This window comes from Hipposideros armiger, unplaced genomic scaffold (assembly GCF_001890085.2).
Source record: "Hipposideros armiger isolate ML-2016 unplaced genomic scaffold, ASM189008v1 scaffold_304, whole genome shotgun sequence".
Lineage (NCBI taxonomy): Eukaryota > Metazoa > Chordata > Mammalia > Chiroptera > Hipposideridae > Hipposideros > Hipposideros armiger.
In genome coordinates, this window is record NW_017731654.1 from 1,114,788 (window position 1) to 1,141,252 (window position 26,465).

Sequence of the window (26,465 nt, forward strand, 5' to 3'; positions counted from 1 at the left end):
GGAAATAAAATCAAGATCAAGTCTCCCAGACTCCATGTGCCATTCCTGCTTCTTGGTTAGTTTCCCATAAGTCTTTGAGGGGCCTGGTGTCAGGGCTTCCCCAATGGGCAGCACAGGAGACCCTCACCCAGAGTCAGAGCCCAGGCTGGTGTCTTTCAGCTCCCCTTTCTCTGCTCACCTCCTGCTTCCTAGGGCACGATGTGTCCAAGATAAATCTCTCAATCTCACTTTCTACAGCAGACAGCAGAACAAGAAAGAGGTTGAGAGGGTGAGTAGGAGGAGTCCCAGGGGCACCAAAGAGGCAACAGCTGGGTAGATGGAATTTTAAGGCCAGGTTCAGCCCTAACCTCCCACCTTCCCGAGGGCTGGGGTCTCTCTCACTACAACCATCCAGAGGCAGCTTCTCAAGTCAACAAGCAGGGTGACCAGCAGCACCTCACACACACACACATTGTAAAAGGTATCTCAGATTTAATAGAACTCTTGATCCCACCACCTCCACCTCGCCCCCAGCAAAGAAAATTCTCCCTCAGCTCAGTAAATGGCACCACAATCTACCCATTTATTTTAGCCCCAAATCTGGCATCTCTTTTTTTTTTTTTTCCCTCCCTCCACATCCATCACCTCCTACCAGCTCCAAATTAGCTGAAATGTTATCTGTTCTCTTATTACTTTGGTCCAATCCACCATTGTCTCTAACTGTTCTTCCTGCTTCTACCTTTGCACTCCTACAAATCCGTCCCTCACACATAGCTGCAGAATAATCTTTTTAAAATGTAAATAGGATCAAGACTAGCTCATCCGTAAAACCTTCCAATAACCCCACCACACTCAAAGAAATTCTAAATCCTGAACTGGAGTGAGAGCAGAAGGGCCGGGATGTCCCCGCCCTCTCCCGGCTCCGCCCCTCTCCCGGCTCCGCCCCGCTCCGCCCACCAGCCGACCCAACCCAGCCCGCGTGCGCTGCGATCTGACCCGGAAGAGGCTGTTTTCAGAACCCACGTGTTCCAGGAACATGGCGGAGATGGAGGCTCATGACGTCGCTGAGCCTGTGTCTCCCAGAGATGCGGTGAAGAGCGGCGCCCGGCCTGCCGACCCTCAAGGCCTGCTGAAGCACAGCCGCGAGTTCTTGGACTTCTTCTGGGACATTGCGAAGCCGCAAAAGGAGACGCGGCTTGAGGCCACGGAGAAGCTCCTACAGTATCTCCGCACAAGACCAGAGGTATGGTGGCAGGGCCTGGGGCAGGGGGCCTGTGTAGATCTCACCAAAGATGTGGCGGTGGGCCCTAGAAATTGGGACTTGGGGGCACGTGGTCGCGAACCTGGATGTCCAGGTGAGCGCGGGCCGAGAGTGGGGGGGGGTGGTCTGGTGAGTTGCGATTCTTGTCACTGGTCGACCCGGGAATGCACTTGGTTCCGCAGGGATCCGAGATGAAGTACGCCCTGAAGCGCCTGATCACTGGGCTTGGGGTCGGACAAGAAACCGCCCGGCCCTGCTACAGTCTAGCCCTGGCCCAGGTGAGGTGGCAACTCCTGGAGGGGGCCCAGCCACGCTGGTGTCAAAACGGTGGGGAGTGAGGATGGCAGATGTCCCAGCTGCAGAGCGGGAGTCAGCGGTCAGAGGGAGAAGTGTGATGCGGGGTGGCCTCTGAGCTGATGGGAGGAGTTCCCACGTGGAAGTCGAGATAGTGTATGAGTGAGGCCTGTCCTTGGGGAAGCCCCTGCAGATGGAGTAGGAGGTCGAGCAGTTTTCTTTTTGGTACAAGGATTGACCGGCCTCTGGGTTCCATTTACTGAGGGTAGTAAGCTTTGGAGTGGGTTTCCTTAACCTCTGCCAGGTTCAGGACTCTCCCCTGAAGGGGCACTCGACTGATTATAGGCCACTTTTGAGGAACTTGGACAATTGGAACGGCAGTAAAGATCAGTCCTTTAGGATCAGCCTAGGGAGTGCTCAGAGCAGGCTGTGGGCATGGAGTATCAGGGAATCTCAGTGGTGCAATCTAGGGGCCAAAGGAGGTACTTTTTGCTGCCCCGGTAGGCATGGGGCAGGAAGGCAGGGAGGCTCGGGCTCCACTCAGGCAGCATGTTCTATCTTTAACGCTGCTCAAGGGAGGTGAGCAGCTTCAGATGCATCCTTGGGGTGGGAGCAGGGGGCCGAAGCCTCCGAGCAGAAGCTGAAGGGAGACGTGGGAGAAGGTTGAAGTCTGTTGGCATGTGGCTGGGCCACTCCTCTGTACTCCTCTTTCTCTCCTGCCACAATTCCTGGCAGCTATTACAGTCTTTCGAAGACATCCCCTTGTGCAGCATCCTGCAACAGATAGAAGAGAAGCATGACCTACAGAAAGTGAAGAAGGTGAGAGTTAGTGGCTTCAGGGAGGTCAGCAGCCCTGGGGTGGGGACTCCTTGGGCCCTTCTCACCAGAATCCTCTTCTAGGCCACGATGAGACCCATTCTATTTGCAAACCTGTTTGGGGTGCTAGCCCTCTTTCAGTCAGGCAGGCTGGTGAAGGTAAGAGCTTTGGGGGTACAGGGGTGAACTGGCTTGGGAGTGGTGGGGACAGTGGCATGTCCTCACACCCTCTCCCCCTTTGTGGGTACCAGGACTCAGAGGCACTGATGAAGTCGGTGAAGCTGCTGCAAGCCCTGGGCCATTACCCCAACCACTTGCAGGAGCAGCCCCAGAAGGCCCTGGTGGACATCCTCTCTGAGGTACGTACTTACCAGCTGTGGGACCTCAGGTAGCTACTCGTGACAGAAACATGGAGGAGGTCTTGTGAGTTAATGCGTGAAAACACTCTAGGACAGCACAGGCCCATAGAAAAACAAGTGTGTAACTTGACATTTCTTAGTAACTGTGTTAGAAAGGTGTAAAAAAAAAAAAAGTAAGTATATTATTATTTCAATGTGCAATCAGTATAAAAAGTTGTAGAAATGGTTTACATTCTTTTTTTTTGTCATAGTAAGTCTCCAAAAGCTGGTATGTATTTTACACTTACAACAAATCTCCATGCAGATTAGCACGTTCCAAGTGCTTAGTAGCCACATGTGGCCAGTGGCTGCCATATTGGGCAGTACAGTTCTAAAACAGCACCTGGCATGTGGCAAGTATATTAATATGTTTGCTATTGTTGTTGGGGGCAGAGCTGACCCCTGAGGGGCCCCCATTGCTCTACTTGGGAAATGGAGGTAGGCTAGAGCCTGGAACGCTTGACTACTACTGAGGAAAAGACAAGGACAGCAACATCTGGGCCTCAGCTTTTTGCATAGCCCTGGCCGCAGAGCCAGGAAGACCTGAATTTGAACCCCAGCTCTCCATTTGGGGATCCTTATATAAGAAATGGGCTAGTCCTAAAAAATCCAAGAGGAGTACTAAAATGGTGACCCCGGGCCAATTAGCATCAGTAGTGTGCTTGTTAAAAACCCAGCTTCCTGGAACTTGGAAATTTAAGCTTTTTAACAAATATCCTCCGGTGATTCTGATTCCTAGCAAGGTAGGGTGTGACACTGTGCTAGGGGCCTCACAGGAGCCAGGCAGGTGGAACAGGGCCCACAGGGGGAGAAACAGAAAACGCTGTGAGAGCCACCCTCCCTCAACCTGTCCCCCATTCAGGTCCCAGAGGCCATGTGGCAGGAGATCCTGCCGAAGGTCCTCAAAGCTGACTTGAATTCAGTATTTGCCTCCCCTGAGCACCTGGAGCTCTACCTCTTGGCCCATCAGAAGGTGCCTGCGAAGCTTGAGGAGCTGATGGGATCTGTCAACCTATTCTCAGATGAGAATATCCCCAGGTGTGAGGGAGGTTGGTGGGTGGGCTCCCTGGAGCCAAGGGGCTGCATCTGGTCATCCACAGATCTGTGGTATGGCCTGGGGGGGTCTCTGCTTCCCTGGGTGCCCTGGCCCTTATCTGTTTGGTGGGTGCCCCTGAGTCTCCTCTGCCCTCCTCCAAAGACTGGTGACTGTGCTGAAGACGGCCGCTGCCTCTGTGAAGAAGGAGCGCAAGCTGCCCGCTGTGGCTCTGGACCTGCTCCGCTTGGCACTTAAGGAGGACAAGTTCCCGTGGTTCTGGAAGGAAGTTGTGGAACAAGGGTTACTGACAAAGCAGTTCTGGCCGGCCAGGTGTGTGCGGCGTTTGTCCGCTTTCCACCCACTTGTCTCTGTTAAGCCGGGATGGGCCGGTGGTCCTGAGAGCCACCCAGGGGAACTGAGGGCTCTGACCAGGATCTGTCATGCATCACCTTAGCTACCTGTGTTTCCGCCTGCTGGGTGCGTCCCTGCCTCTGCTGTCCAAAGAGCAGCTGCAGCTGGTGATGCGAGGGGACCTGATCCGACATTTCGGGGAACACATGGTCACTGTTAAGGTGGGTACCGCCCCTGCAGCCCAACACTGCCAGAAAGGGCCAGGCAACCAGGCTGCTTCCTACACGAAGCGGGGTGGACTGCCTCAGGGATCAGCCAACTTCCAGAAAACAAGCTTGCTTTTTGCTTCAGCAGCAGTGGGTCTTCCTACCTCTGGCCCTGCCTGGGATAGGCAGGCATAGCTGCTGTTGGGAGGGGCCTGGGACTTGGGGGTCCCTGCCTCCGGGGTAAGTGAGCCTCCTGGAGTCCCCCCTCAACCCCCCCCACTTCCCCTCTAAGTGGAGTTTTGTCAAGGTCAGCCCTTCTGCCCTTGGGCCCGTCCACAGAACCATGTACACCCAGCAGTCTGTCTAGACCTCCATCCACCCCGGTGTTATGAGAAGGAGCGTCATCCTCATCACCAAAGTTCTGAGCACTGTCTGTGTGCCCCACACTAAGCTAAGGGCTCGACAGGAGAGTCCAGTGGTGGTTAAGAGCGTGGAGTGCGGGACCAGACCACTGGGTCCCAGTCCTGGCTCCACCGCTTACTAGCTGTGTGACCTTGTGTGGTTTGCTTCCCTTCCCTGTGCCTGCATGTCTTTATCTGAGATAAGAGGAGCAGTGCTTCCTCAGAGTCGCTGTGAAGATGCCCAGTTAATACCCTCAAGGCACCTAAAGCAATGCCCACTGCACAGAATAGGCTGCTGGGTTTGCTCCCCTCACCAGCTCAGTTCACCTTTACAAGCAGCTTCAGGGAGCTGCATTCCCATTAAAATTATGGGTGAGGGACAGGTCAGAAAATAGGGAGCAGTGGTGAAGAGCGTGGCAGGGAGGCCAGGCTGACCGGGCCCACATCCCAGATGTACTACTTGGAGCCCTGTGACCCTCAGAAATTACTTCTGAGCTTTTTTGTGCTTCATTTTCTTCATCTGTAAACTGACAAAAGAGGCCCAAGGCAAAGGGTTTTGTTACAAAGGTTAAACAAGCTGCCACACAAAGACATGTTGCATAGTGCCCGGCACATAGAAATCAGCATGGAAGAGGGGTTAGGTTATAAGCCCCACTGTGACGCAGCTAAGAGCTGGCAGAAGTGGGATTTGAACCCAGGTCAGTTTGATGGCCCAGTCTGGACTCTGAACCACTGCTCCGCCCTGTCTCAAGCCCAGAAAACAGCTGTTCTGATCCAGTGAGAGGTGGGAAGGAGGGGCCTTCTGGGGCTGGAGGTGTGGAGGCTGGAGCAGTCAGATGGAGGCAGGCCTTGATGCCAGACAGCAGCATTGGGGCGACAGGGCAACTCAGCCTGGCTGTACAGCGGAGCCTGGGTCTTGGTTTACCCTGCTGGGTAAGAGGCTGATGGGACCGTTGGACAATGCTGTGCCTGACTCTTGCAGCCCCGGAGCCAGCTCAAGTTTGCTCCGGAGATGACCGAGTATGTGGGAACCTTCCTGGAAGGCTGCCAGGATGACCCCGAGCGGCAGCTGGCCATGATGGTGGCCTTCACATCCGTCACCAATCAGGGCTTCCCTGTCATGCCTACCTACTGGCGGGTCGTGCGGTACCTGAGTGCCCCCGCCCTCAAGGGCTACGTGAGCTGGCTGCGGGACATGTTTCTCCAGCCTGACCTGGATTCCTTGGTGGACTTCAGCACCTGCAACCAGAAGAAAGCCCAGGATGCTTCGCTCCATGGGTGAGTGGCCAGGGTGAGGCAGGAAGGGGGCCAGGGCTCAGAAGTTGGCTTCCTGGGCCTGCTGAGCCCAAGCACCGGGGCCCTCCCTCTTCCAGTATCTTGGTGTGGGGTGGGGGTGGCGTAGCTCCCACTGGAGGCCTCAGTTCCCATGCTGGTGATCAGGGGGCAGGGATATTGGTGTTCCTGTCTCCAAAATGGGGCAAAGGAGTACCACTTGTGCTCTCTCCTAATGGCTTCTGCCCTCCAGGCCTGAGCGAGCTGTGTTCCGGCTACGGAAGTGGGTCATCCTCCACCTGGTCAGCATCGTGGACAACTTGCACTTGGAGAAGGAGGAATCCTTGATTGAGGAGGTGGCCAGGTGGGAGACGTGCTCAAACCCCAGCTCCAGTGGGTGGGTCCACCAAAGAGGGTCAAGTTACCCACGGGGAGCAGGCGAGCCCTTCCTGCCACTTAGGCAGAGGGGATTTAGGAGAAATGCTTGGGGAGCCTGTGAAAGGAAGGGCCCCAGGAAGTGTGGCGCTGCAGGGCCTCTAAGGCTCGGGCTGGCTCCTCATACACCACAGGCAGCCTCTTCACGCCGACAGTGTCAGGGAAACCTCAACACCGGCCTCACCTGCCAGGTGCCCATTCAGCCCTCACCGCAGTCCCAAAAGGGGGCAGCCTGTGTTTGCAGAAGCGATGGTGTGACTTGGTTGAGGCCACACAGCCTCGTGTCTGTCTTCCAAGGGAGGGATGCTGGGTCCAGATCTGAGAAATGTCTGCTCCCTGTCATCACCAGAGTGGCTCCCTTCTCCTCACCAGGCCCTCAGTGATGCCTTTCTAGGAGGGGCTGGTAAAAATGGGTGGCACTAACTGAAACAACATGGGTCGCTCTCGCACCCTCCCCAGGTTTTGTTTCTTCCACTCGTTCTTTGAAACGAAGAAGCCCACGTCCCAGATCCCGGAAACTGAGCAGCAGTTCTCCTTCCCTATGGATGGCCGGTCCCGAGAAGTGGTCAGCAGTGCTTTCTTCAGGTAGGCCATGGGCAGCTTGGGAGAGGTCTGAGGTTGGGCGAGCAGGGTGGGAAGGTGGCCTGGAGGATGCTTGTTCCCTCCAATGCTAAGCTGGGAGAAACGGCAGAGGCCCAGTGAGTTCCAGTGGGTCGGTGTGGGGGTGGAGGAGGTGGCCATGTACACTGACCCAGCCCTTGACCCCGACCCCCACCCTTACCCAGCCTGCTGCAGACCCTCAGCACACAGTTTAAGCAGGCACTGGAGCAGACCCAGGACAGGCAGTCCTGGACCTACCGCCTGGTACAGTTTGCAAACATGCTGTTGAACCACAACCACCACGTGGCTCTCGTGACACCTTTCACTACGAAACAGCGCCAGGCCTGGAACCGGTGAGGGGCAGGATTTCCAGGGGATGGGCGGGACACTCGGGGGTCTGACACTGGCAGCGGTGGCCTGAGAGCATACCCATCTTGCCCCAGGATGCTGCAGACTCTGAAGGAATTAGAGGCTCACTCTTCAGAGGCCAAGGCCACTGCTTTCCGGCACTTGCTTCTCCTGGTGGGCATCCACCTCTTCAAGGTACAGTGGCCTGGAAGGAAGGGAGTTATGGACCTGGGGTCTGGGCATGACAGGCTTTCTCCTGAGAGGCTTGAGGGCTTTGCCAGGAAAGGCTCTGGGGAGTTGAACCTCGCAGGTTTCCTAGGCTAGATGGTCATGGGTGGAGCTGAGTTAGTGCCAGCACCTCTTGACCCTCATGGTTTCTTCTTGACTCTGAACCCTCATTTCTCTGGAGGGTTTTCTCTCACATCACGTGAGGCTCTTATGGGACTGCTTTGGGTCTTAAGTAGTCTGAGGATGTGTTGTTCCCTTCTGGCCCCTTGGCCGTGGATTTTGCTTCCAGGCCTCGGGTACTCCGGGCCCAGCCCGTGGATGAATTGTGTGGGTAAAGGTTGGCCATGATGCCCCTTCTGCTCTTTGGCTTGGTTGGGCCGCAGGGCCCTGGTGATTGAGGACACATTTTGAGCCTACCCCAGACCCTGAGATCTCTGAGCTTGACTTGGCCCAAGAGTTTGTCAAACTCCTGGATAGACGGTGGTGCTCAGCCACAGCCAGAGAGCTGGAGACAAAGATGGCCAGGATTCAGGGATCCTATTCTCGCCTTGGTTCTACCACCCCAGCCCAAACATTGAAGCCCCCGCTGCACTGTGAGGGGAAGTCTGCCTTTTCAGCACCATGGATCACATAGGCTATTTTCTGAGGTTCCCCCAAGGGTGGTCGAACAGGGTAGGTTGCTGGATCCTGGGCTTATCCCCAACAAAGTGGGTTTCAATCAGGTTAGTTAAAATTAGTGATTTTCGGGGCAAGCCGAGTGGCGCGATGGTTAAGAGCTGGCTTGGGACGCCAGAGGGCCCCGGTTCGGATCCCACATATGAGGGCCAGTGACACTCCCCTCTACAAAAAAAAAACAAAACAAAATTAGTGATTTTCGTTTTTTTCTCTGTAATAATGTTAAGCCAGGTGTGGGAGGAAAAATCGAGAATTTTGAATCATGAGGCTGGGGCCTGCTGGCTTCCTGTGACCCTGACCCAACCATCCTAGTCAGGCTCTCCGCCTCTCTGGGCATCATGGGGACGTTGGGCTCTGTGCTCCCTGAGGGAGCTCACATTCCTGTAACTGCGTGTTACGTGTAAAAGGTCCTCACCTCCTGGGCTGCCACTGGAGTCTGGCTGGGGTCCTCCATTCTGGATGGTGAGGGTGACTGGCCAAGGCAGGCTAGAGTGCTCTTGGTCTCTGATGCCAGCCGCTCCCGCTTGGCTAGCCCCTCTCCAAGCTCAGCAAAGGCTGGGAATGGGGCCTGCCTCCTGATTTCTGTCCTACCCACAGTCCCCCACAGAAAGTTGCGACCTCCTAGGTGACATCCAGACCTGCATTGAGAAGAGCCTGGGGGAGAAGACCCGCCGGACCCGCTCCAAGGCCACCAGTGAGTCATTATCCTTGGGGTGGGGGCAGCAGGGCACATCCTGGGCACAACAGGGACCCAGAATGGGGCAGCAGCGCCCTGCCCAGACCCCGGTCTCTCTCATCTTGCAGACCCCGAGGAGCCACCATGGGTGGAGGTAATGGTGGAGATCCTCCTGGCCCTCCTGGCCCAGCCCAGCCACCTGATTCACCATGTGGCCCGGAGTGTGTTTAGCCATATCTGTGCCCACATGACTCCACGTGCCCTGCAGCTAATCCTGGATGTAAGTTGGGGCCTTTGGGGAAATGAGTCCCAGCATGCTGCTGTCCAAGCACCAGGCTGCACAGGGCTGTCATATCAGCCCCCATCCTCACTGTAATCTGCGGAGTGGGTGGGGGCCTCACTCAAACGCTGCTGTGCAAGCCTGTTCCAGGACATGCTGAGTGGTCATCAGGCCTCTCGTGGTGGTGCTGGCACTGAGCACTGGAGGAGGTGGCCTGCCCTCCTGGGCTCCATTTTCCTCCCTTGGCCTTTTGGCCGAGACTGGCCAGGGCATGGTCAGAGAAGGGCAGTCAACAGGGCCCAGTGGTCTAAGGAGGGTAAAGGGTCAGCCTGCAGGTGCTCATCCCCTGCAGGTGCTAAACCCAGAGCAGAGCCAGGACGAGGACGACAATGTGGTGGTCGTGGACGATTCCGAAAAGCAGCTGGAGGATGAGGAGGTACTTGCCAGCAAGGGGCAGGGCAGGGTGGGCAGTCGTGGTGGGCAAAGGGTAGGTGTGACAAAGCGGCCACCCACAGGACAAGAGCTCAGACAGCGAGGACGACAAGCACTCGGGGAGCGAGGACGAGAGTGACGAGGAGGACCGGGACGGGGATGTGGACCCCATCTTCCGGGAGCAGCTGATGGCAGTGCTGCAGACGGGGAAGGCGCTGGTGAGCAGAAGCGGGCAGGGCTCCTGTCTCTGTCCACACGTGCCTGCGCAAGGCCAGGCTGCTCACTGCCATTTGTCCCTCAGGGTGGAGAGGATGACGACGACGAGGAGCTGGGGGATGAGGCCATGATGGCTCTGGACGAGAACCTTGCCAGCCTCTTCGCTGAGCAGAAGCTGCGCATCCAGGCCCGGAGGGACGAGAAGAACAAGCTGCGGAAGGAGAAGGCGCTCCAGCGGGACTTCCAGATCCGGGTGAGCCTGAGGACCGGTCCAGCCTCCCTGCCTCCCTGCCTCTCCCTGCGCCCCCGCGCTTGGCTGAGCCCACCCATCCCCGCCACAGGTTCTGGACCTGATCGAGGTGATGGCGACCAAGCAGCCTAAGAACCCGCTGATGCTGGAGCTGCTCGAGCCGCTGCTGAACATCATCCGGCGCAGCATGCGCACCAGCAGCACCAAGCAGGAGCAGGACCTGCTGCACAAGACAGCACGCATCTTCACGTGAGTGGGGGGCGCGGGGCAGACCAGCGCCAGCCTCGGGCCTCCCAGGTAGAAGGGAAGGAGCCAGGTTCCCAGAGTGGCCCACTTGGCTCTCTAGGCTCACTGCTCTGCCCCGGGGGCACATGTCACTCACTCACTCACACGCAGTGCTTGATCCTGCCATCCTTCCTCAAACACGTAGTGCACCAGCTCTGTGCCGGCCCCCAGTCCCGTCCATGTCCTCAGGGTCACTGCAGTTGGGGAACCAGACTGGTCATCTGGCAGTGATGTCCTGGGGCTGTGGCAGGGGGTGGATAGAAGATACTGGGAGCACAGAGTGGTGGGGGCACTAACAGTCTCGGGGTGCCAGGGAAGGCTTCCTGGGAAGGTGTTGGCAGTGCTGGGAGCTGTAGACTTCATCAGGCCTGTAGGCCACAGGCAGGGCAGAAAAGGTCCAGAGGGGAGCTGCTCAGATGTAGCTGGAATGTAGGAGGCCTCGGAGCATGGCAGGGGGCGCTGCTCTGCCTTTTAGGAAATGGATGGGCGGCAGTGTGGACTGCACTGGAGCAGAGCCATCAAGAGGGGTGATGCAGATGGCAGATACAGACCTGCTTTCCGGAGCACAGAGGTGCTGGAGAAGTTGAAGGATTAGGAACTTGAGATGCCAAGTACACAGCATAGAGGGGGTGGGGAGAGTGTAACAGACAGTGCACCCCCAACGCATCTCCCATGCAAGCCGCAGGCTGCACCTTCTCAGCTAGCTCCCCCCGCCATCTGCTTGGGCGGTGTTGGGCTTGTTGATTGCCCTGCCTCCCAGCCCTACTCTGTTCCCAGCCCCACAGGACCACACAGGATTCTAAGCACACAGGCCCCGGTCTTGCTTTACAAAGGGCTTGGAAGCCACTGTCCCACAAGAGTCAGGTGTAGACAAGAGATGCGGACCAGGTCGGGTGTTCTGCCCGTGATGCAGCCTCAGCCTAGGAAGCCGGTTTCCTCTCTGGCTTGTCCTCAGAGGAAATCTGCAGGTGGCCCTGGGCCTCCCTCTGTGGCCTTAGTCAAATCCCTTCTCTAGGTGTAACGTTTCCCCCATGAAATGGGACTTGGGACCCTTACTCTTGGGGTTGGTTCTGCTTGGCAGGGAGCAGGAGTGGAAAGAGAATGTTGTAACCAACTCTGCCCCTTATTGCGCTGCAGACATCATCTGTGTCGCTCCCGGCATTACTGCAGTAACGTGGGCAACTTTGTGGAGACACTGTATACCCAGGTGGAGCGGCTGGTGCAGCAGGCTGGCCACCAGGCCGACTCCTCCATCTCCCGCTACTACTTCAACGCCTCTTTCTACCTGCTCCGCGTCTTGAAGGGCAATACTTCTGAAAAGTCCTCCCACAAGAAGAAGGCAGGCACTGACACCAACAGCAAGCCCACGGACCCCAAGGTGAGCAGGCCCTGGCCCAAGAAGGCTCAACCTAGAAAATCCAATGCTGGTAGATAGGAGCAAGTCCCAGGCTGCAGGCTGGAGCCATCCGCCCATTTCATAGATGGGGAGTTGAGGCTGTGACTTCCTAAGGACCCAGCTTTGGGCCTTCTGAAGGCAGTCAGGCTATACTCCCATACCAGAGACCCCTCTCCCTGGCGTCACACCAACTTTCTCTCAGGTGGCCCAGGCTACCAGCTGCTTCGATTTAAGCCGCGTGACCCCAATCTACTCATCAGCACTGAGATCCTTCCTGACCAAGCGCAACAGCCCACTCACCGTTCCCATGTTTCTCAGCCTCTTCTCCCGGCACCCGGTGAGTGTATGGGCTGGCCCACCTCAGGGCCCCTGCTCGGCCCAGTCCCCCATCTCATAGCCCTGTCGTTCCCTCCTAGATGCTTTATAAGAGCCTGCTTCCTGTTGTGGTCGAGCATGTGACAGGCCAAACGCGGTCCCGCCATCAGGTAAGGGCCTTCCCAGATCCCAGCCGAGGAGCTGTCTGAATTACTCACTTGACTCATTTGTGAATGAATATTTGTGAGGCCCAGGAGTGCTGCCCTGTGAGGGTGAGGGTGAGGGTGAGGGCGGGACGAGCCCACCCCACCCCTGCCCCCGTGACCTGGCCAGCCCCTCCCCCACTGTAAACAGAAAGTAGCTATGGGGATGGGGCAGCTTTGTCCCCACTGCTGCCATAGCCCATGTGGCCCAAGCCCTTTGGCTCCTTAGCGCTCACTTGTACAGCGGAAGCCCCTGGTTGTCTGCTCAGGTAGAGGGTGAGGGGCTGGGAGGGGGACAAGGAAGCTGGAGGAAGAGGATACTTTGTAAGAAGGTCAGGAACTGGTTCAGTCCAGGTTGCCATCTCTATCCAGCTGGGAGCCCTTGCTTTTCCCTGACCTATCTGAGAATAGGGGACAGGAGCAGATGATTACTGCCCAGAGCTTCTGTGGTGACAACCTATGCAGGTTGGACCCGGAGCAGCAAGCGGTCTCTTATGAACAGCCTTGAGTTATCATGGCCTTAGCAGATGCCCAGCAGGCTCCCAGAGCGCTTGAGGGCCCCTGTGGTTGCCTAAGCCTTGGCCCAGCACGCAAGGCTCCTGGTAACCACATTCCCCACCCAGGCCCAGGCCTGCCTGCTGCTCCAGAAGACCCTGCCCGTTCGGGAGCTGAGACCCTGCTTTGAGGACACTGAGTGGGAGCAGCTGATGAGCCAGATCATGGCAAAGGTCACTGAGGTAACAGCCGCAGATCTCCCCTCTACACCCCCATCAGAAGGGGTGCTCTGGGAACCAAGGAGTGAGGATTCCTGGGACCCTAGGCCTCAGGGTGGGTTTCTGGTTGCCCCAGATGTTTCTTCCCTCGGGCCTTTGGTGTCTGGTATGGGAAGTGGCTTCAGGTTGCCTTCCCCCTAGAACTTGCGGGCGCTGGGTGAGGCGCAGACCAAGCCGGATCGGCTGAAGGAGCGGTCCTCCTTGGAGCTGCTCAACACTCTTTTCCGGATCATTAATCATGAGGTGAGCCTTGGGCTCAGGAGGGACGTCACCGGGCTGGCCGAGGAACCAGTCTGAGCAAAGGCTTAGGGGCAGGCGGGGAGCCATGTGTGGAAGATTCTGGGTGCCAGGGGAGGAATCTGTTTTTATTGGTGGTTTGAGAGCCATGGACGCAGGCGATTGACTTGGGAGAGGAGAGTGCCACACCTGGGCCTGGCCAGGGTCGGGGCGCGAGGGTGTGCTGTTGTGCTCCAGTAAGAAAGCTGAGAGAGGCTGGGAGGGCCGGGGACCATGGGAGGACGTGAAGAAGATGCCTGGTGGGCAGGTAGGATGGAGTTTTCCAGCCCAGCAGAGAGGAGGCAGCTGTGGACGAGTGATTGCCTCAGGCTGGCCCAGAGGGAAAAGTCTGGGAGTCCTGAGCGTAGACACTGGTCAAAGCCCACGTGCAGAGCGAGCTTGCTGAGAGGATATTAGAGGGAGGAGACAGCCTGGGCTAGGACCTTACAGAACAGCAGGCAGACCTGAGAAGCAGTGCTCAGAGTGGTAGTAAAAAGCCAGGAAAGGGGTGTTCTGGAAGCCAATGGATTTCAAAAATACCCCATTCAGTATGTGGCAGGGAGGGTGGGGTGGGAAGACCGGCTCTGGCCACCCTGAGGTCATTGCATGGTTCCCTCAAGGTGGGTGGGCCAGAGCCAGCAAGGGGAGGCTTGAGCAGGAGGTAGGGAAGTGGAGATCAGGCCTTCTGGCTGTGGCAAGGGAGAATGAACATGGCATAAACTGATTTACAGGCAGAAGGAGTGGCTGAGGGTCTAGAAAGGGGGCATGGGGTTACTGGAGAGGTACTAACTGGGCAAGGGTGGGAGGACTAGGGACCAAAAACCGGGAAGAGGCCCTGCTTCCCATCCCCACTGCAGCCACAGCTTCCCCACACCTCTGCAGAAGCTGACTGTGGACCTGACCGGTGTCCGGAGTGTGCTGCAGAGCCAACAGCAGAACCTGCAGCAGAGGGTGCAGCAGGGGGGGCACTCGACCGGTTCCTGCCGCCTCTACGACCTCTACTGGCAGGCCATGAAGATCCTCGGAGTCCAGTAGGTTTGGGGAGGAGGACCCACACTTGGGGAGAGGCTGGAGAGACCGTCAGGCTGCACACATTCTGATGTGTGCACCCCAGTGTGGGAGCTTTGGGCACCTGGGGTCCCATGGGACCACAGAGGTGGCGGTCACTCCTGCCTTTGCTGGACACTTCCTTCCTTTGTTCACTTCCCCCCAGGCGCCCCAAGTTAGAGAAGAAGGACGCCAACAAAATCCCCAGTGCCACGCAGAGTCCTGTTAGCATGAAGCGCAAGAAAAAGGGATTCTTGCCAGAGACCAAGAAGCGCAAGAAACACAAGTCGGAGGGCACCACACAGGAGGAGGATGCCAAGCCCACAGCCACCAGTGGGGACCAGCCCCCCAGCACAGGCAAGAAGAGGAGGAGAAGGAAGAAGGCTAAGGTCGCAGCAGAGGCCCAGGTCAACGGGATGTCTGCGGCCAACAGTCCAGCCCCAAAGCCCCCCACCGTGAACCCCAGCACCCCTGCCAAGTCCCGAAAGCTGCGTAAGAGAAAGAAGAAGCTGTCGCAGGTGAATGGAGCCACTCCCACGCAGGTGAATGGAGCCACTCCCACGTCCCCCGTGGAGCCTGCCGTTGAAAAGGAGCATCAGCAGGAGCTGCCCACAAAGGAGGTCTCAGGCAAGTTGCCACAGTCGGCGCTGCCACAGAAAAAGGCAAAATTGTCCTTGGCCGTCAGGAGCCCCAGCCTCTTCCAGAGCCAGTCCAAGAAAAAGAAAGCACAGCGGAGGAAGTGGAAAAAGCCCTGAGTGCAGTCCCTGCCCCTCAGCCCCCCCAGCCCCCACCCCCTGTCAGCCCTGGACTCCTTTTTTCACCACGGTTTTAATAAACAGGCCACTGTGTGAGGTACTAACATCTGGCACTGGGGAGAGAGGGTCTGTCACCGGCCTGCCGGGAGGTCCTGCTGCCGCAAATGCAGGCCGAGTCGTTTTCCACATGGTTCCAGGGAGGTACAGAGACCCTGGCCCTGGGCTGGCCTGTTTCTCAGCCCAGAACATAGTTGACCTGTACGGGGCAGGGAACTTGGCTCCCAGCAGTGGGCAGGTCCAGGATTCGTGTTCAGGCGGGTCAGCACAGGTAGGTGCCACCATTGCAGTGCTGGCCACCACCCTGGCTGAACACAGGTGTGACCACTCCTTGTGCCCCCACCTCTGGGCTGCTTTCTTGTTGGAGGCACCAGGGCATGATTTAAATAGGTTTATTTCTTCATTTACAAGAGGAATATATTTGGCTTCTCTCTTAAGACTCTCGAGATTCACAATCAGCAGCTCTAAAAAATAAAGGAGCAGTTTGGCTTCCGGAAGGAAGAGGAGGCAACACTTGGACCTGGTTCTTGTACAACAAGAAAACATTGTTGGGGCCCCAGTTGGGGTTGGGGTAGAGGCCAGGCTGGTCTTTGGGGGATCCCACCCCCTGTTTAGGCCCCCCCAGGGTGCCCCAGAACTTGGTGGGGAGTGGGTATTCCACTAGCTTACACACCACGGAAGCCACACCAGCCAGTAACTACAGGGCAAAGAGCATTGTCTAAGCTGGCTCTTAGGGGCTCCTACTGGCCACAAGCAGCCCCCAGATGGGAACCACCTTGATTCCAGCAAATGTGCAGGGAAGGGAGTATGTGGGGCAGAGGGGTATGAGAAACCACGCTGGGGGCCAGGTATGTGTTGAGTTGGCAGCTACACCCTGTGTGGCTATGAGGATGGGTTCATGTGTGCAGATGGGATTGCAGGGGTGGTCGGAGGCCAAGGGCAGCAGGGCTATGTGGAAATAAATGCATGTGAGCAGCAGCAGCCAAGGTGGAGGTGGCTCTGGGGTATTGGTCTCAGTGGACCTCAGCCTCCCCCAGACTGTTCCCTGGGTCAGGAAGTTGAGTGGATGGCAGCCAGAGCCCTGGCTACTGCCCCGTGGATTCTGGGAATAGTCGTCTGGGCCCTGCCGCTGGGAAGGACCCAGCCTGGCATAGGAGTCCTGGCTTCTGTGGGAACCGGGACGAGATGAACAGAGGCTCTCCAGACATCTCAGGCCCCGGGGCACGGGTGGTGTGTAGCAGTCATCAGGGCCTTCACCCCTGGTGATGCCAGCTCCCTGTTGGGATGGTCCCCACCTGAGAGCTTCAGGCTGAGAGCCAGCCCAAGGCAGCAGACAAGTGCCCTCCAGAGGGACTAGCCAGGTTGGGAGTGCCCAGTGACAGGTGCGCGGCTCTGCCAGGTTGAATCTAATGGCCCCAAGGTCAGAGGCCCAGCTGAAAGGCTGTGGCCCCCACACACCAGGCTCTTCAGGGAGCCTCAGAGCCTGAAGTGCCACCCTGAGGCCTGGGCTACCTCCTCTCTGTGCAGTCCAGGAGCTGGTGGGTCTTCAAAGCTGCAGATAGTGCCTTGTCCGGCAAGCTGCGTGGGAAAGTCCAGCCCCCTGGCCCCACGGTCTGGAGAGGGCAGGGAATCGCCCAGGGGCACATACGCTGGTGACAGGCCAGGCTCGCTCCACACACCCAATGGGGGCTGTCTTCTCCCTGGGCCCCAGGGGCCCTGCAGCCCAAAGCCAGGGGTGGGGGTCTGTCCAACCACACGGCCCCAGCACACACAGCCTTCCAGGTTCGTTGAGGACATGGTCTCTTGGAGCCATGGCCACTCTGCAGTCCCAGACCAGAGTGGGTGTGCGCCCAGCCGTAGGTCACGTGGAAAGCTGGACAGCCCAGCAGGGCTGAGATGCTGTAGGGCGCCCAGATTAGGTGGGACCGAGGCTTCGTCATAGTCCCAGAGGCACCTAGAGGGAGGGCATTAGAGGTGAGAAGTGGGGCTTTGGGGGGGCCGTTCTAGAGCTTCCCTCCTGGATTGTCCTTGCTGTTTGGAGAAAGGCCTTGCTCTGGGCTCTAGGGGCATAAAGGGTGTGAGTCTACTGGTGTCAGGGCGTGGCGGGTAATGACCTTGGGTCTTGCACTGCTGGGAAGTGCATCCCCCAGAGACCAGGCCCAGAGGAAGGTCAAAGTAGGAGTCGGGCCCTGGCACCTCTAGGATGACAAAATCCGGGACAGAGCAGGGAGTGCTGGCCAGTGCAGCCCTGACCTATGCCCCCAGCCCTGAGGAAGGAAGAGGGTGGGCTGATTTACTGGAAGAGGGAGACTGCCCCCCTTCCTACAGGTCCTTTGGTCCATTTGGGCAGCATTTCAGAAGGAAGAGGAAAGCACTGACCTGAGGGCTCCCTCTCCCCTAACCTCGCCCGCTTCCCTGCCCACAAGGAGCCTACCCTCAGGCGCCCTAGCCTGCACTCACCGCCTCAGACCTTCACGGATGCAGGTGGCATCACCAGCTCGTTCACCCTGGGGGAGAGACGGACGGGGGTCAAGGTGGCCGATCAGCGGGGGCAGGGCCCAGGCACTGCTCTGGCACATCGCGTCACGGGGGCCGGCTGACCGGACGTGCTGGGCAGGGACCTCGTCAGCCCCAGGGGGAGGTGGGAGAGCCCAGGGGTGGGGAGAGGAGAGAGAGAGAGAAGAGTAAAGAGGAGAGGAGAAAGAAGTCAGAAAATGAGAGGAAAAGGAAGGAGAGAGGTCCCAGCTCTGCAAACCATTAGCTCCAGAGAAACCCCCGTCTAGAACGACCGGCAAGCGCCTGGTTCACCATGGGCTCCCACAGCTCCCAGGCCCATGCTGGGCGTGGGATGGAGGCCTGTGCACTGGAGGCACCAGCACAGGGACAGGAAGGTTCAGGGACTGGGCCCGAACCCTGGGGCGCCAGGTGACCCACCCGAATCCCCCTCCCATCGCCCCAGGCAGGGCTGTGGCAACAGAGGCAACAGGCCTACCCTCCCCCCCACTCACTGCTGCTCAGCCTTGGCCCGGTCACTGAGGAAGAAGAGAGCAGTGGCAAGGAAGAACATGCCACCCAGGACCACGACGAAGGGGCAGAGCATGAGAGCGTAGCCCAGACTCAGGAACTCCCAGAGCGGGGAGTCCTTGGTGCTCTGGCGGATCAGGTCAGAGATCTGCGAGGATTAGGGGTAGACGTCAGGGTAGGCCCACCTACCAAAGCCCGTCACCCACCACTGCCCCTCGGCCGGAGGACTCACATAGCCGATGAGGTAGGGGCTGCCGGCATCCCCCAGCAGGTGAGAGGTGAAGCTCTGAAGGGCCACAGCGGTGGCCCGTCTCGTGGGGATGACCACATACTGTGGAAGAGGGGGCAGGTCAGAAGCCAGAGGAGCCAGGCCCACCCGCCTGGCCTCGTCCCTGGAGTCAGGACACTCCTGAAGCCCCCCACCGTCAGACCCTTTCAGCTCTGGTGTCTCGACCTTACTGCCCTGGGCGCTTCTCTTCTCCTGCCCCTTCCTCCTCCATCCAGCAGGGCTCTATGTTCATCTCCAGCTCATGAGACCAGGCTGCCGTAGGCTCTGCACTGGGCTCTTGGTGGGGAGCCAAGCGCAGTGGTCACGGGCAACTGAGGCCCACAGGGACCCAGATCACACAGAGTCAGGCAGCGCTGGGCCCGGAGCCCTGAACTCAGCCTCCTGCCCTCGCCTCCCCACAAGCTAGAGGCCCGTGAGGTTCCCCCTCCGTGAGGACCTGGAAAGGTCCAAGGTGGCCAGCAGGATAGATGGGGAGCAGGACCCTGCCCGGAAGAGCCTCCACTTTTACCCGTGGGTACCCGCAGCACCAACGCCAGGAGCTGCTGGGCCCCAGGAACCTCCGTCAGACCAAGCAGGCCCTAACCACAGGGGGTAGGCAGCAGCCGTTCAATGGGGCCCCGCCGGTAGCCTCCTGCCCCCGAGCTCCAGCTGCCTCATCTAGCCAGAATGCCAGCCTTTGGATGGTCTGTGAGAGCAGTCAATGCCCACTAGGCATTCAGTTACAGGGGGTGGGGGTGGGGGGGCGAGACCTGGATCTGATGGAATTGTGTGACCCCATTTTCAGCAATAATTAGTCACACGGCTGTGACACTTAATAAAATGGGACATGATTTCCCTGGGACCAAAACCCTGCCAGCAGCTGGGACTGCCTCTGGGGGCAGAGGCAGGGATGGGGGTCCTGCCCAGCACCAAGGGCACTTAATTCAGACAGACGCCTCTTCCCCTCACTCCAGGCATGTGCAGTGATCGCTGCCCCACCCCTGCCAGCCCTCCTGACTTCATGCTGAGGCACAGAGCTGAGTCAGACCTCCCCCAACCTCCCCCAGCCCACGGACTGGTGTGGGCAAGAGACTGCCCCAGGTGATGCAGATATTCAGGGAAGCCCTGGTGGGGCAAGGCAGCCTTCCTGGAGGAGATGAGCTGGCAGAGGCCCCAACGCTGTCAGACCCTGATCTCCTGGGTTGTCCCATACTGTGTGTAGCACCTCACCCTAAGTGCCCTTAAGGTCCACCAATGAGCCCATCAGCCTCTTGCCCCCAGGGCCTGTCCTGGCAGCTCTCAGACACCCCCCACTTCCACCCCCCTGGTCCCCTGCACTCCCCTCTCCCAATCCTCCCCTGGCCCTGACTTGGAGGATGCCTGAGAAGGACCAGGTGTTACCCTCTCCCCCACCCTCACCACCCCTCAGACAAGTAACCAGGGCCACAGTCCCCTCCCGGCTCCTCACAGGCTGCCCCCAACCCCGCCCAGGGACACAAGCCCCAGCCAGGCTCAGATAGCTCTTTGTCCCTGGCCGGCTGGTCTGGAGCCCATTGTTGGCCCTGTGAAGACAGCCTCTGTCCACCAGGCCCAGCCACAGGCACTCAGGCAGGACTGAGTCCACGGAAGCTCAGACCCTGGGGGAGGAGTGCACCCCCTCGTGCCAGCCTGGCACTGCCAGCCTCCCGGTCACAAACCTGAGCCTCCAGACAGCCCCCTCCCCACCCAGCCCCCATAGCCAATCCTTGTGCCTGCTCAACCCTCTGATTTCAGGCCCTGCCCCATGCAAATATCGCTGATCCCTTCCCTGCCTCCAGGCTCACCTTCCCAGCATGCTTTACTCCTCACCCCCAGCCCCCCAAGCCCTGCCAGCTCTTCCACTCCTTCCTTCACCCTCCCCAGCTGCCCCCAAGAGGTCAAGAGGCCTGGTCAGCAGAGGCAACCTTAGCCTGCCTCACCATGAGGATGTCTGCAGTGATGGCCCAATTAGAAAACAGCAGCGTCTCCCCGACAAAGATGCAGATCTGCCCAGAAGAGAAACAGAGCAGCCGTCAGGAGGCCCTCCACCCACCAGCAGCCCCAGGCTGCTCCCTGCATCCTGGCTGCTGGTAGGGAGCCTCAAAGCCTCCCACCCTTCCCTGGGGCCTGCATCTCCTGGCAGGCAGGCTCATGAGGAATTTGTGGCTTATCAGGCCATGCTCACAGCCCTAGAGGACACCAGAGCCATGGTCAGGCCCTGGAAAGAGCAGGAACCACCCCATGGGGACGGAGGGCCCCATAAATCAGACCGCATCTCCTGCCAGGCCAGCTTACCCCACCACCCTTGCACCCACCACTGCACTCACATAGGCCCCCACGATGCTGCTCTTGGCGGCCACGAAGATGAGGCAGATGAAGATGGCAGAGCCCAGCATACCCACAGCACACACCAGTGGGTCAGCCCGCTGGGTCCGCAGGCGGCACCAGCGTGTGGCTCCTGCCCCCGTGACCACACCCAGAAAGCCCGTAAAGCAGGTGATGGCCCCGAAGATGAGACTGTGGGGACAGAAGACAAGGGGGTACGGGTTGAGAGGAAGGCCAAGGCCAGAGCAGAGGGGCTGCCGCTTCTGTCCAGCGTCCCTCGCCACCCTCCGGCCCACCACCCCAGCCTGGCCTCACCTGTCCTTGGCCCCACAAGGAGGGCTGCTGCATGTCTCCACCGTCTTCTGCACGACTTGGGCGCGGTACAGGTAGAGTGGGATCCACATGCCCAGGGCTCCTGTGGCGAAGGACACGGTCGACGTGGCCAGGGAGGAGAAGACGTAGCTGCGGCTGGAGAGAGGCCAGGGCAGCGACACTGAGTGGGGGCCAGGACCCCTGCAGCTGGCCCAGGAGGCAGCCTTTCTCCCCCACTCCTTCCTCAGGGAAGGAAGGCCTCTAATGTCTTCCCCTGCAGGTAACAGGCATGAAGGCTATGGCTACAGGAATAATAAACACTAGTGGCCAAAATGTCATTCCCAGCACTGTGGGCAGTAGAGAGACAGTAGGGAGTCTGGCCAAGGGCCTTGCAGGGGTGTCCTCCCACCTCAGCACATCTCTCTCTTCCCCCCCAGACCCCTCCCAGCAGCACTCACTTGTGGATCAGGGCCCTCATGTCACGCAGCCATGACGTCCGTGCCTTGAGCTGTCCCCCGAGCTGGTCGGCATGGCCTCTCTTAGTGGCCGGGACCAGGACAAGGATGAGTGTTCCTGTGATCATGCCCACGATGGGGGACACCTGATGGGGCAGGGAGCACCAGGTGAGGGCACAAGGGCCGAGCTGGCTTTGTCTCTGCTGCACCAGGAGAAGGGGTGCAGGCAAACCTTCCCTGGGCACCAGGTTCCTCCCCTGGGCTAGTATCTGCCCAGCCTTTCTGACTGGGCTGCTGAGCAAAGCCACTAAAAATGAGGTCAGCTAAAAAGGATTGGGGGCTCAAACTGGAATGTCCAGACCAGGGGCAGGATGGGAGTGGGGACTGAAGGAAGAAGGGAGGGATGGATGGAGGAGGGAGGACAGATGGCTGGATAGATGGACAGATGGATGGAAAGACAGATAGATGGATGAATTAACTGATGAAAAAACAGACAGAAAGATGGATGGATGGGTAGATGGATCACTGGGTGGGTGAATTAACACATGGAAAAACAGGAAGATGGCTGTCTGGCTGGCTGGAGGCTGGCTGGCTGGCTGGATGGATGGATGGAAAGAAAGGAAGACAGGTAGATATTAGACATATAGAATGATGAGCAGGACAGGAAAGAGAGTTCCTGTGGACAGGGAGCCAGATACCGATACCTGGATCTGGGAAAGTTCCCCATGCCAGCTCCTCGCCCTAGGGGCACTGGGAAGGCACTGGCTGGGCATGAAACTTCCAGCACATAGATGAGGTAGGCTATCATTTGGGAGGGACCCTCATGGGCCCCATGAGAACAGAGGCTCAGGGCCCCTTTGGGTCTTCCCTGTGTTCAGCCCAGTGTCAAGAACAGAGTCTCCAAGGCCCCAGGCCTCTCTCTAGAGAGCGGGGAGGCGGGAGGCGGGCATCTCAGTAGCCTGGATTCCAAGATATCAGCTCATGAGAGCACAAAACTCTATCCCCACCCCCACCAAGCTTGGGAGCCCATGGGCTGGGGAGTTCCTCTCCATCAGCCCCTTCCCCCATCAAGAAATTCCACGGAGGCTGCTTCCTTCCTGCTTTTGAGGAAAAAACACTTTGTCTTAAGCTTCCTCTCCTCCTCGAGACTAGGGATCTCTGTTTCCTCTGATTGCACTGTCCTGGGGCCTTGGCAGCCTTGCCCCGAATCCTCCCAGGGGACAGGAAGTGGCTGCAGACCCCGGGGGCCCCCACTCAGAGGTCTTGTCTCAGCCTCACCCTAGCACAGTGGAGGGGCTCAAAGCAGGAAGCACCATCGTGGACCTGGAATTTCCTGACCTGGCGGGAGAGTCCTTCATCCTCTCAGCCTGGGGGCCCCTGAGGGTGGCAGGGCTGAGTCGCTCTGTTCATCCCTGGGCTCCCTGACACCACAATGCAGACTCATCTAGAAGAGCCCAGGCTCCCAAGGTGGGAAGCCTGGAGACTGAGGCTTGCGTTCTAGGCCAGGCTCTGTCCCTGAATCTCTGGGTGACCCTGGGCACAGGCTAGTCTGGGGGTGTCCTTACCCGCAAGGCCCAGTGCCAGTCTCCAGCCGCCTGCTTCACACTGGAGCCGGTGATGTAGCCCAGGCCGCTGCAGAGAAGACGGGCACAGTCAGGCAGGAACAGGCATGGGGGCGGGGAGGGCAGGGGACACTTGCTATCTACCAGGCAGGACACCTGCCTGTCCACCCTAACCACCCAGCCAGCCATCTGGGGAGCAGGTCCAGGCACTTCTCCATGGCTGACCGCCCACATGTTTAGGCCACAGAGAGCTGAACCCCAGGGAGAGGGAGTGGTCAGAAGTCGGAGGGGACCTTGCCCGGATCCTTACCTGCCCAGTGGGATGGCAAAGTAGAAGACAGAGAGCATGAGCGTGCGTGTGTTCTTGGTGAAGAGGTCTCCAATGATGGTGGGTGCAATGGTGGAATAGCTGGCCTCGCCGATGCCCACCAGCCCCCGGGACAGGACCAGCAGCCAGAAGTGCTGTGGGGGAGGGGCAGAGAATGCTGGGGGACTGTCCTGCTCATCCGTGGTCCCCGTTTTGCTTCCAACCCCCTGAAGGGTCCAGGAGCCAGGGGAGAGAATGGAGCCCAACCCCTGCTGCAGCAACAACTACACGCCCAGGCCACTCTGGGCCTCGATTCCCCACTCCATATAGTGGGCCTGACGGGGCCTAGTTGGCCCAGTGCTGGGATGGGACTAAATTTTCCCAAGTTGAGAATTGTAGGTATGGCCTAGACAGGCCTCTCTGTCCCCATAAGCATGAGGGACATACACGTGTGTCTCTACGCCCCAAAGTTGGGAGACTTCTTCCCTGGGTTCTGGCCCCACCTTGGGGGCCTCGAGTTACCCCCACTCTGTGTCCCACTCCCAAGCAGGGCAGCTGAACTGACCTTGGCAGCACTGAGGACCCCGTGTGAGTGGGGAGTGGGCAGGGCAGCCCAGTGGGCTCAGTGCCCCTCGCCCATGAACACATCAAAGCGGAAAGCCCCGCTGAGCTGGGAAGGGTGGGCCCATGCCAGCTGCCAGTGGTACTACCCCTTTGATGTGGACCCAGCCCTTCCATCCCCCCAGCTGCCCGGAGCCTGAGAACCCAGCCTGGTCATCTTTCCCCAGCCCCACCCCACCACCCATCCAGCCAGCATCGCCCGAATCCAGCCCTCCTCTGGGCTTCCTGCTTCCCTCTCCGTCTGCCCAGCTCTTTCCTGGCCCTCTCTAGTGTCGCCGGTCCTGTCCAGCCATCTCTGTGCCTCTGGTTTCTGTAGCTCGTTCGCTCTCTCCCTCCCCGAGTCTTCTCCTAGCTCCCTGCCTCTGCTCCTTTTCCAGGGAATCATCCGCCCACTGCCTTTGCCTATTTTTCTGTTGGATTGTTTGTCTTTCTCGTCTCGATTTCAATAAGCTTTTTAGATATCATGGGTAGTGATTCTTTATTACGTATGTTGCAAATTTGTTCCGTCATCTTTCCTTCCACATTGTATAGGGGGAGGTCCACCACACAGCAGCTTTATTTTGTGCTGTTGAATTTGATGCTGTCCAATCTGTTGATTTCCCCTTAATGGCTTCTGGATTTCATGTTCTATTCAGGAAGGCCTGCTCCATCCCAAAATGATTTTTAAAATATTCTTTAATTTGTTTTGTTATATTTTAGAGACAGAGAAAGAGAATGGGAGGGATTTCCTCAATCATTCTCCTCGGTACAAGAGCAGGCAGATAAGACACCTCTGATGGGATCCTGTTAATCCCCACTCACCCACTATATTGTGCATGTTACGTGTACATCCTTGGTACATCCATGTACCAATGAACAACACTTGGTATCCCCGTGTGCTTTGAAAACATTAACATAAAAGGGACCATTCCATGCATCTTGTCCCATAACTTGCTTTTCCCCCCTCATTCTAATCTTTTGGAAACCCATCTTTGCTGGTTAATGTAGCTATAGTTCATTCTTTTGAGATCAAGAGTCTCATAGAATGAAGACACCCCCTTTTATCTGGGCATCCCTCTGTCATGGTCATTTAGATTGTGTCCCTTTTTTTCTATTACAAGATTGCAACAAACATCCTTGTGTGCACAGGTCACTTTGTGTCCATGAGTTGGAGCTTCTCCTTGGGCATAGACCTCACAGTAGAAGGCTGGGCTGTGGGATGTACACAGCTAGAATTTTACAAAATCCTTCCATTTTACTCTCCAAAGAGTCTTTATCAATTTACACTCCTACTAGCAGCTTTAGTAACACTTGATATTGTCAGCCTTTTTAATTGTTGCCAATCTGATGGGTGTGAAATGGCATCTCATTGTTGTTTTAATTTGCACTTCCCTGATTACTCAAAACCAAGTACCTTTGCATCATACTTTTATTGCCCATTTGGGTATCTTTTCCCAGAATTGATTCACTATCCTTTGCCCATTTTTTTCTGAGTTCTTTGTCTTTTTCTTGTTGATTTACAGTTCTAGACTTTTGTAGCTTGCTTTTTACTTTCCCTTCACCTACCTGGAATTTATTTGCCCGTGTGTTTGGAAATACACTCTAAATTTTCTTTTTCAAGAAACCAGATGGATAGTGAATTCTTCCAAAACCGTTTGAGACACAACTTTCTTCCTACACTCAATTCCCATAGAAAGGAGGACTCTTTTTCACTGATCCCTTAGTCTATCTATCCCTTTGTTGTTTTAGTTAGAATCGCCATGTTGTGACAGCTGATAGGGTAAGTTGCCTTTCACTGCTATTTTTCACAATGTTCTTGGCTGTTGCTGGGTGTTTTCTCTGCCACCTTGCCAAGGTCCACCAAAAACTCCTGTGGGACTCGGATTGTGACTGCAATGAATTTATAGATCAGTTGGGGATGATCTGTCTGTTTCTCGGCCTCTGCTCGTCTTCTCTCCCCCGCCCTCCCTCCCTTCTACACACCCGGAGCAGGGCCCAGCACTGGCATTGTGGTCCTGGACTCACCTGTCAACCCCAGAAGTAGCCCTAGAGGTCAGAAGACCAGGTCCCCGGCCAGGGGCAGGACAAGGCCCAGAGGGAAACTAGATGCCCCATTTTTTACTGTGGGTGTCAGGCTCTACCTGATACTCTGGAGCTTACCTGAGCCTGACCTTCCCCTGAAGCTGCCCCATGAAGGAAAGTTGTACCCCCCCAACCTGCTGATTCTCTCTGCCCTCCAGCCTCCTCTCTATCAGTGTAAATCGGACTCACCACTGCCCTGCTTCAGACTCTTTCAGAGTCTTGCACTGTCCCCAGGAGGAAGCCCAGATGCT

General features: G+C 57.6%; 2 protein-coding genes across 3 annotated transcripts in view; one reads left to right on the plus strand and one right to left on the minus strand.

Moving 5' to 3' along the window:
- The first annotated feature begins 986 nt into the window (after nt 1-986).
- On the plus strand, nt 987-15,308 carry MYBBP1A (MYB binding protein 1a). Its single transcript, XM_019659862.1, has 26 exons — nt 987-1,222; nt 1,423-1,518; nt 2,270-2,353; nt 2,435-2,509; nt 2,602-2,709; nt 3,611-3,786; nt 3,947-4,114; nt 4,239-4,356; nt 5,725-6,020; nt 6,268-6,378; nt 6,909-7,034; nt 7,235-7,402; nt 7,493-7,592; nt 8,898-8,994; nt 9,105-9,256; nt 9,609-9,692; nt 9,772-9,906; nt 9,990-10,157; nt 10,246-10,403; nt 11,577-11,817; nt 12,038-12,172; nt 12,252-12,320; nt 12,977-13,090; nt 13,268-13,369; nt 14,285-14,433; nt 14,616-15,308. Exons 1-26 carry the CDS (start codon nt 1,016-1,018, stop codon nt 15,202-15,204), a joined length of 4,026 nt encoding a protein of 1,341 aa, XP_019515407.1. The 5' UTR covers nt 987-1,015; the 3' UTR covers nt 15,205-15,308.
- A 329-nt stretch (nt 15,309-15,637) lies between these two features.
- Nucleotides 15,638-26,465, minus strand: part of SPNS2 (SPNS lysolipid transporter 2, sphingosine-1-phosphate) — a 35,412-nt gene continuing 24,584 nt past the window's right edge. Inside the window, exons 4-13 of one of the 2 annotated variants that reach the window (XM_019659864.1) lie at nt 23,536-23,687; nt 23,229-23,295; nt 21,667-21,809; nt 21,212-21,364; nt 20,899-21,088; nt 20,512-20,577; nt 18,518-18,616; nt 18,270-18,433; nt 17,722-17,768; nt 15,638-17,215 (exon numbers count right to left, since the gene is read on the minus strand). In XM_019659864.1, the coding sequence (XP_019515409.1) occupies nt 17,726-17,768; nt 18,270-18,433; nt 18,518-18,616; nt 20,512-20,577; nt 20,899-21,088; nt 21,212-21,364; nt 21,667-21,809; nt 23,229-23,295; nt 23,536-23,687 (1,077 nt within the window). In that variant the 3' untranslated portion in view covers nt 15,638-17,215; nt 17,722-17,725. The other variant, XM_019659863.1, reaches the window with a different exon arrangement.

Bases quoted from the DNA above. Each gene is read 5' to 3' on its own strand.
- MYBBP1A (XM_019659862.1), top strand. From the start codon at position 1,016: ATGGCGGAGATGGAGGCTCATGACGTCGCTGAGCCTGTGTCTCCCAGA. The intron at 2,510-2,601 runs GTAAGAGCTTTG...TGTGGGTACCAG, and splicing joins AGTCAGGCAGGCTGGTGAAG to GACTCAGAGGCACTGATGAA. The intron at 12,173-12,251 runs GTGAGTGTATGG...GTTCCCTCCTAG, and splicing joins GCCTCTTCTCCCGGCACCCG to ATGCTTTATAAGAGCCTGCT.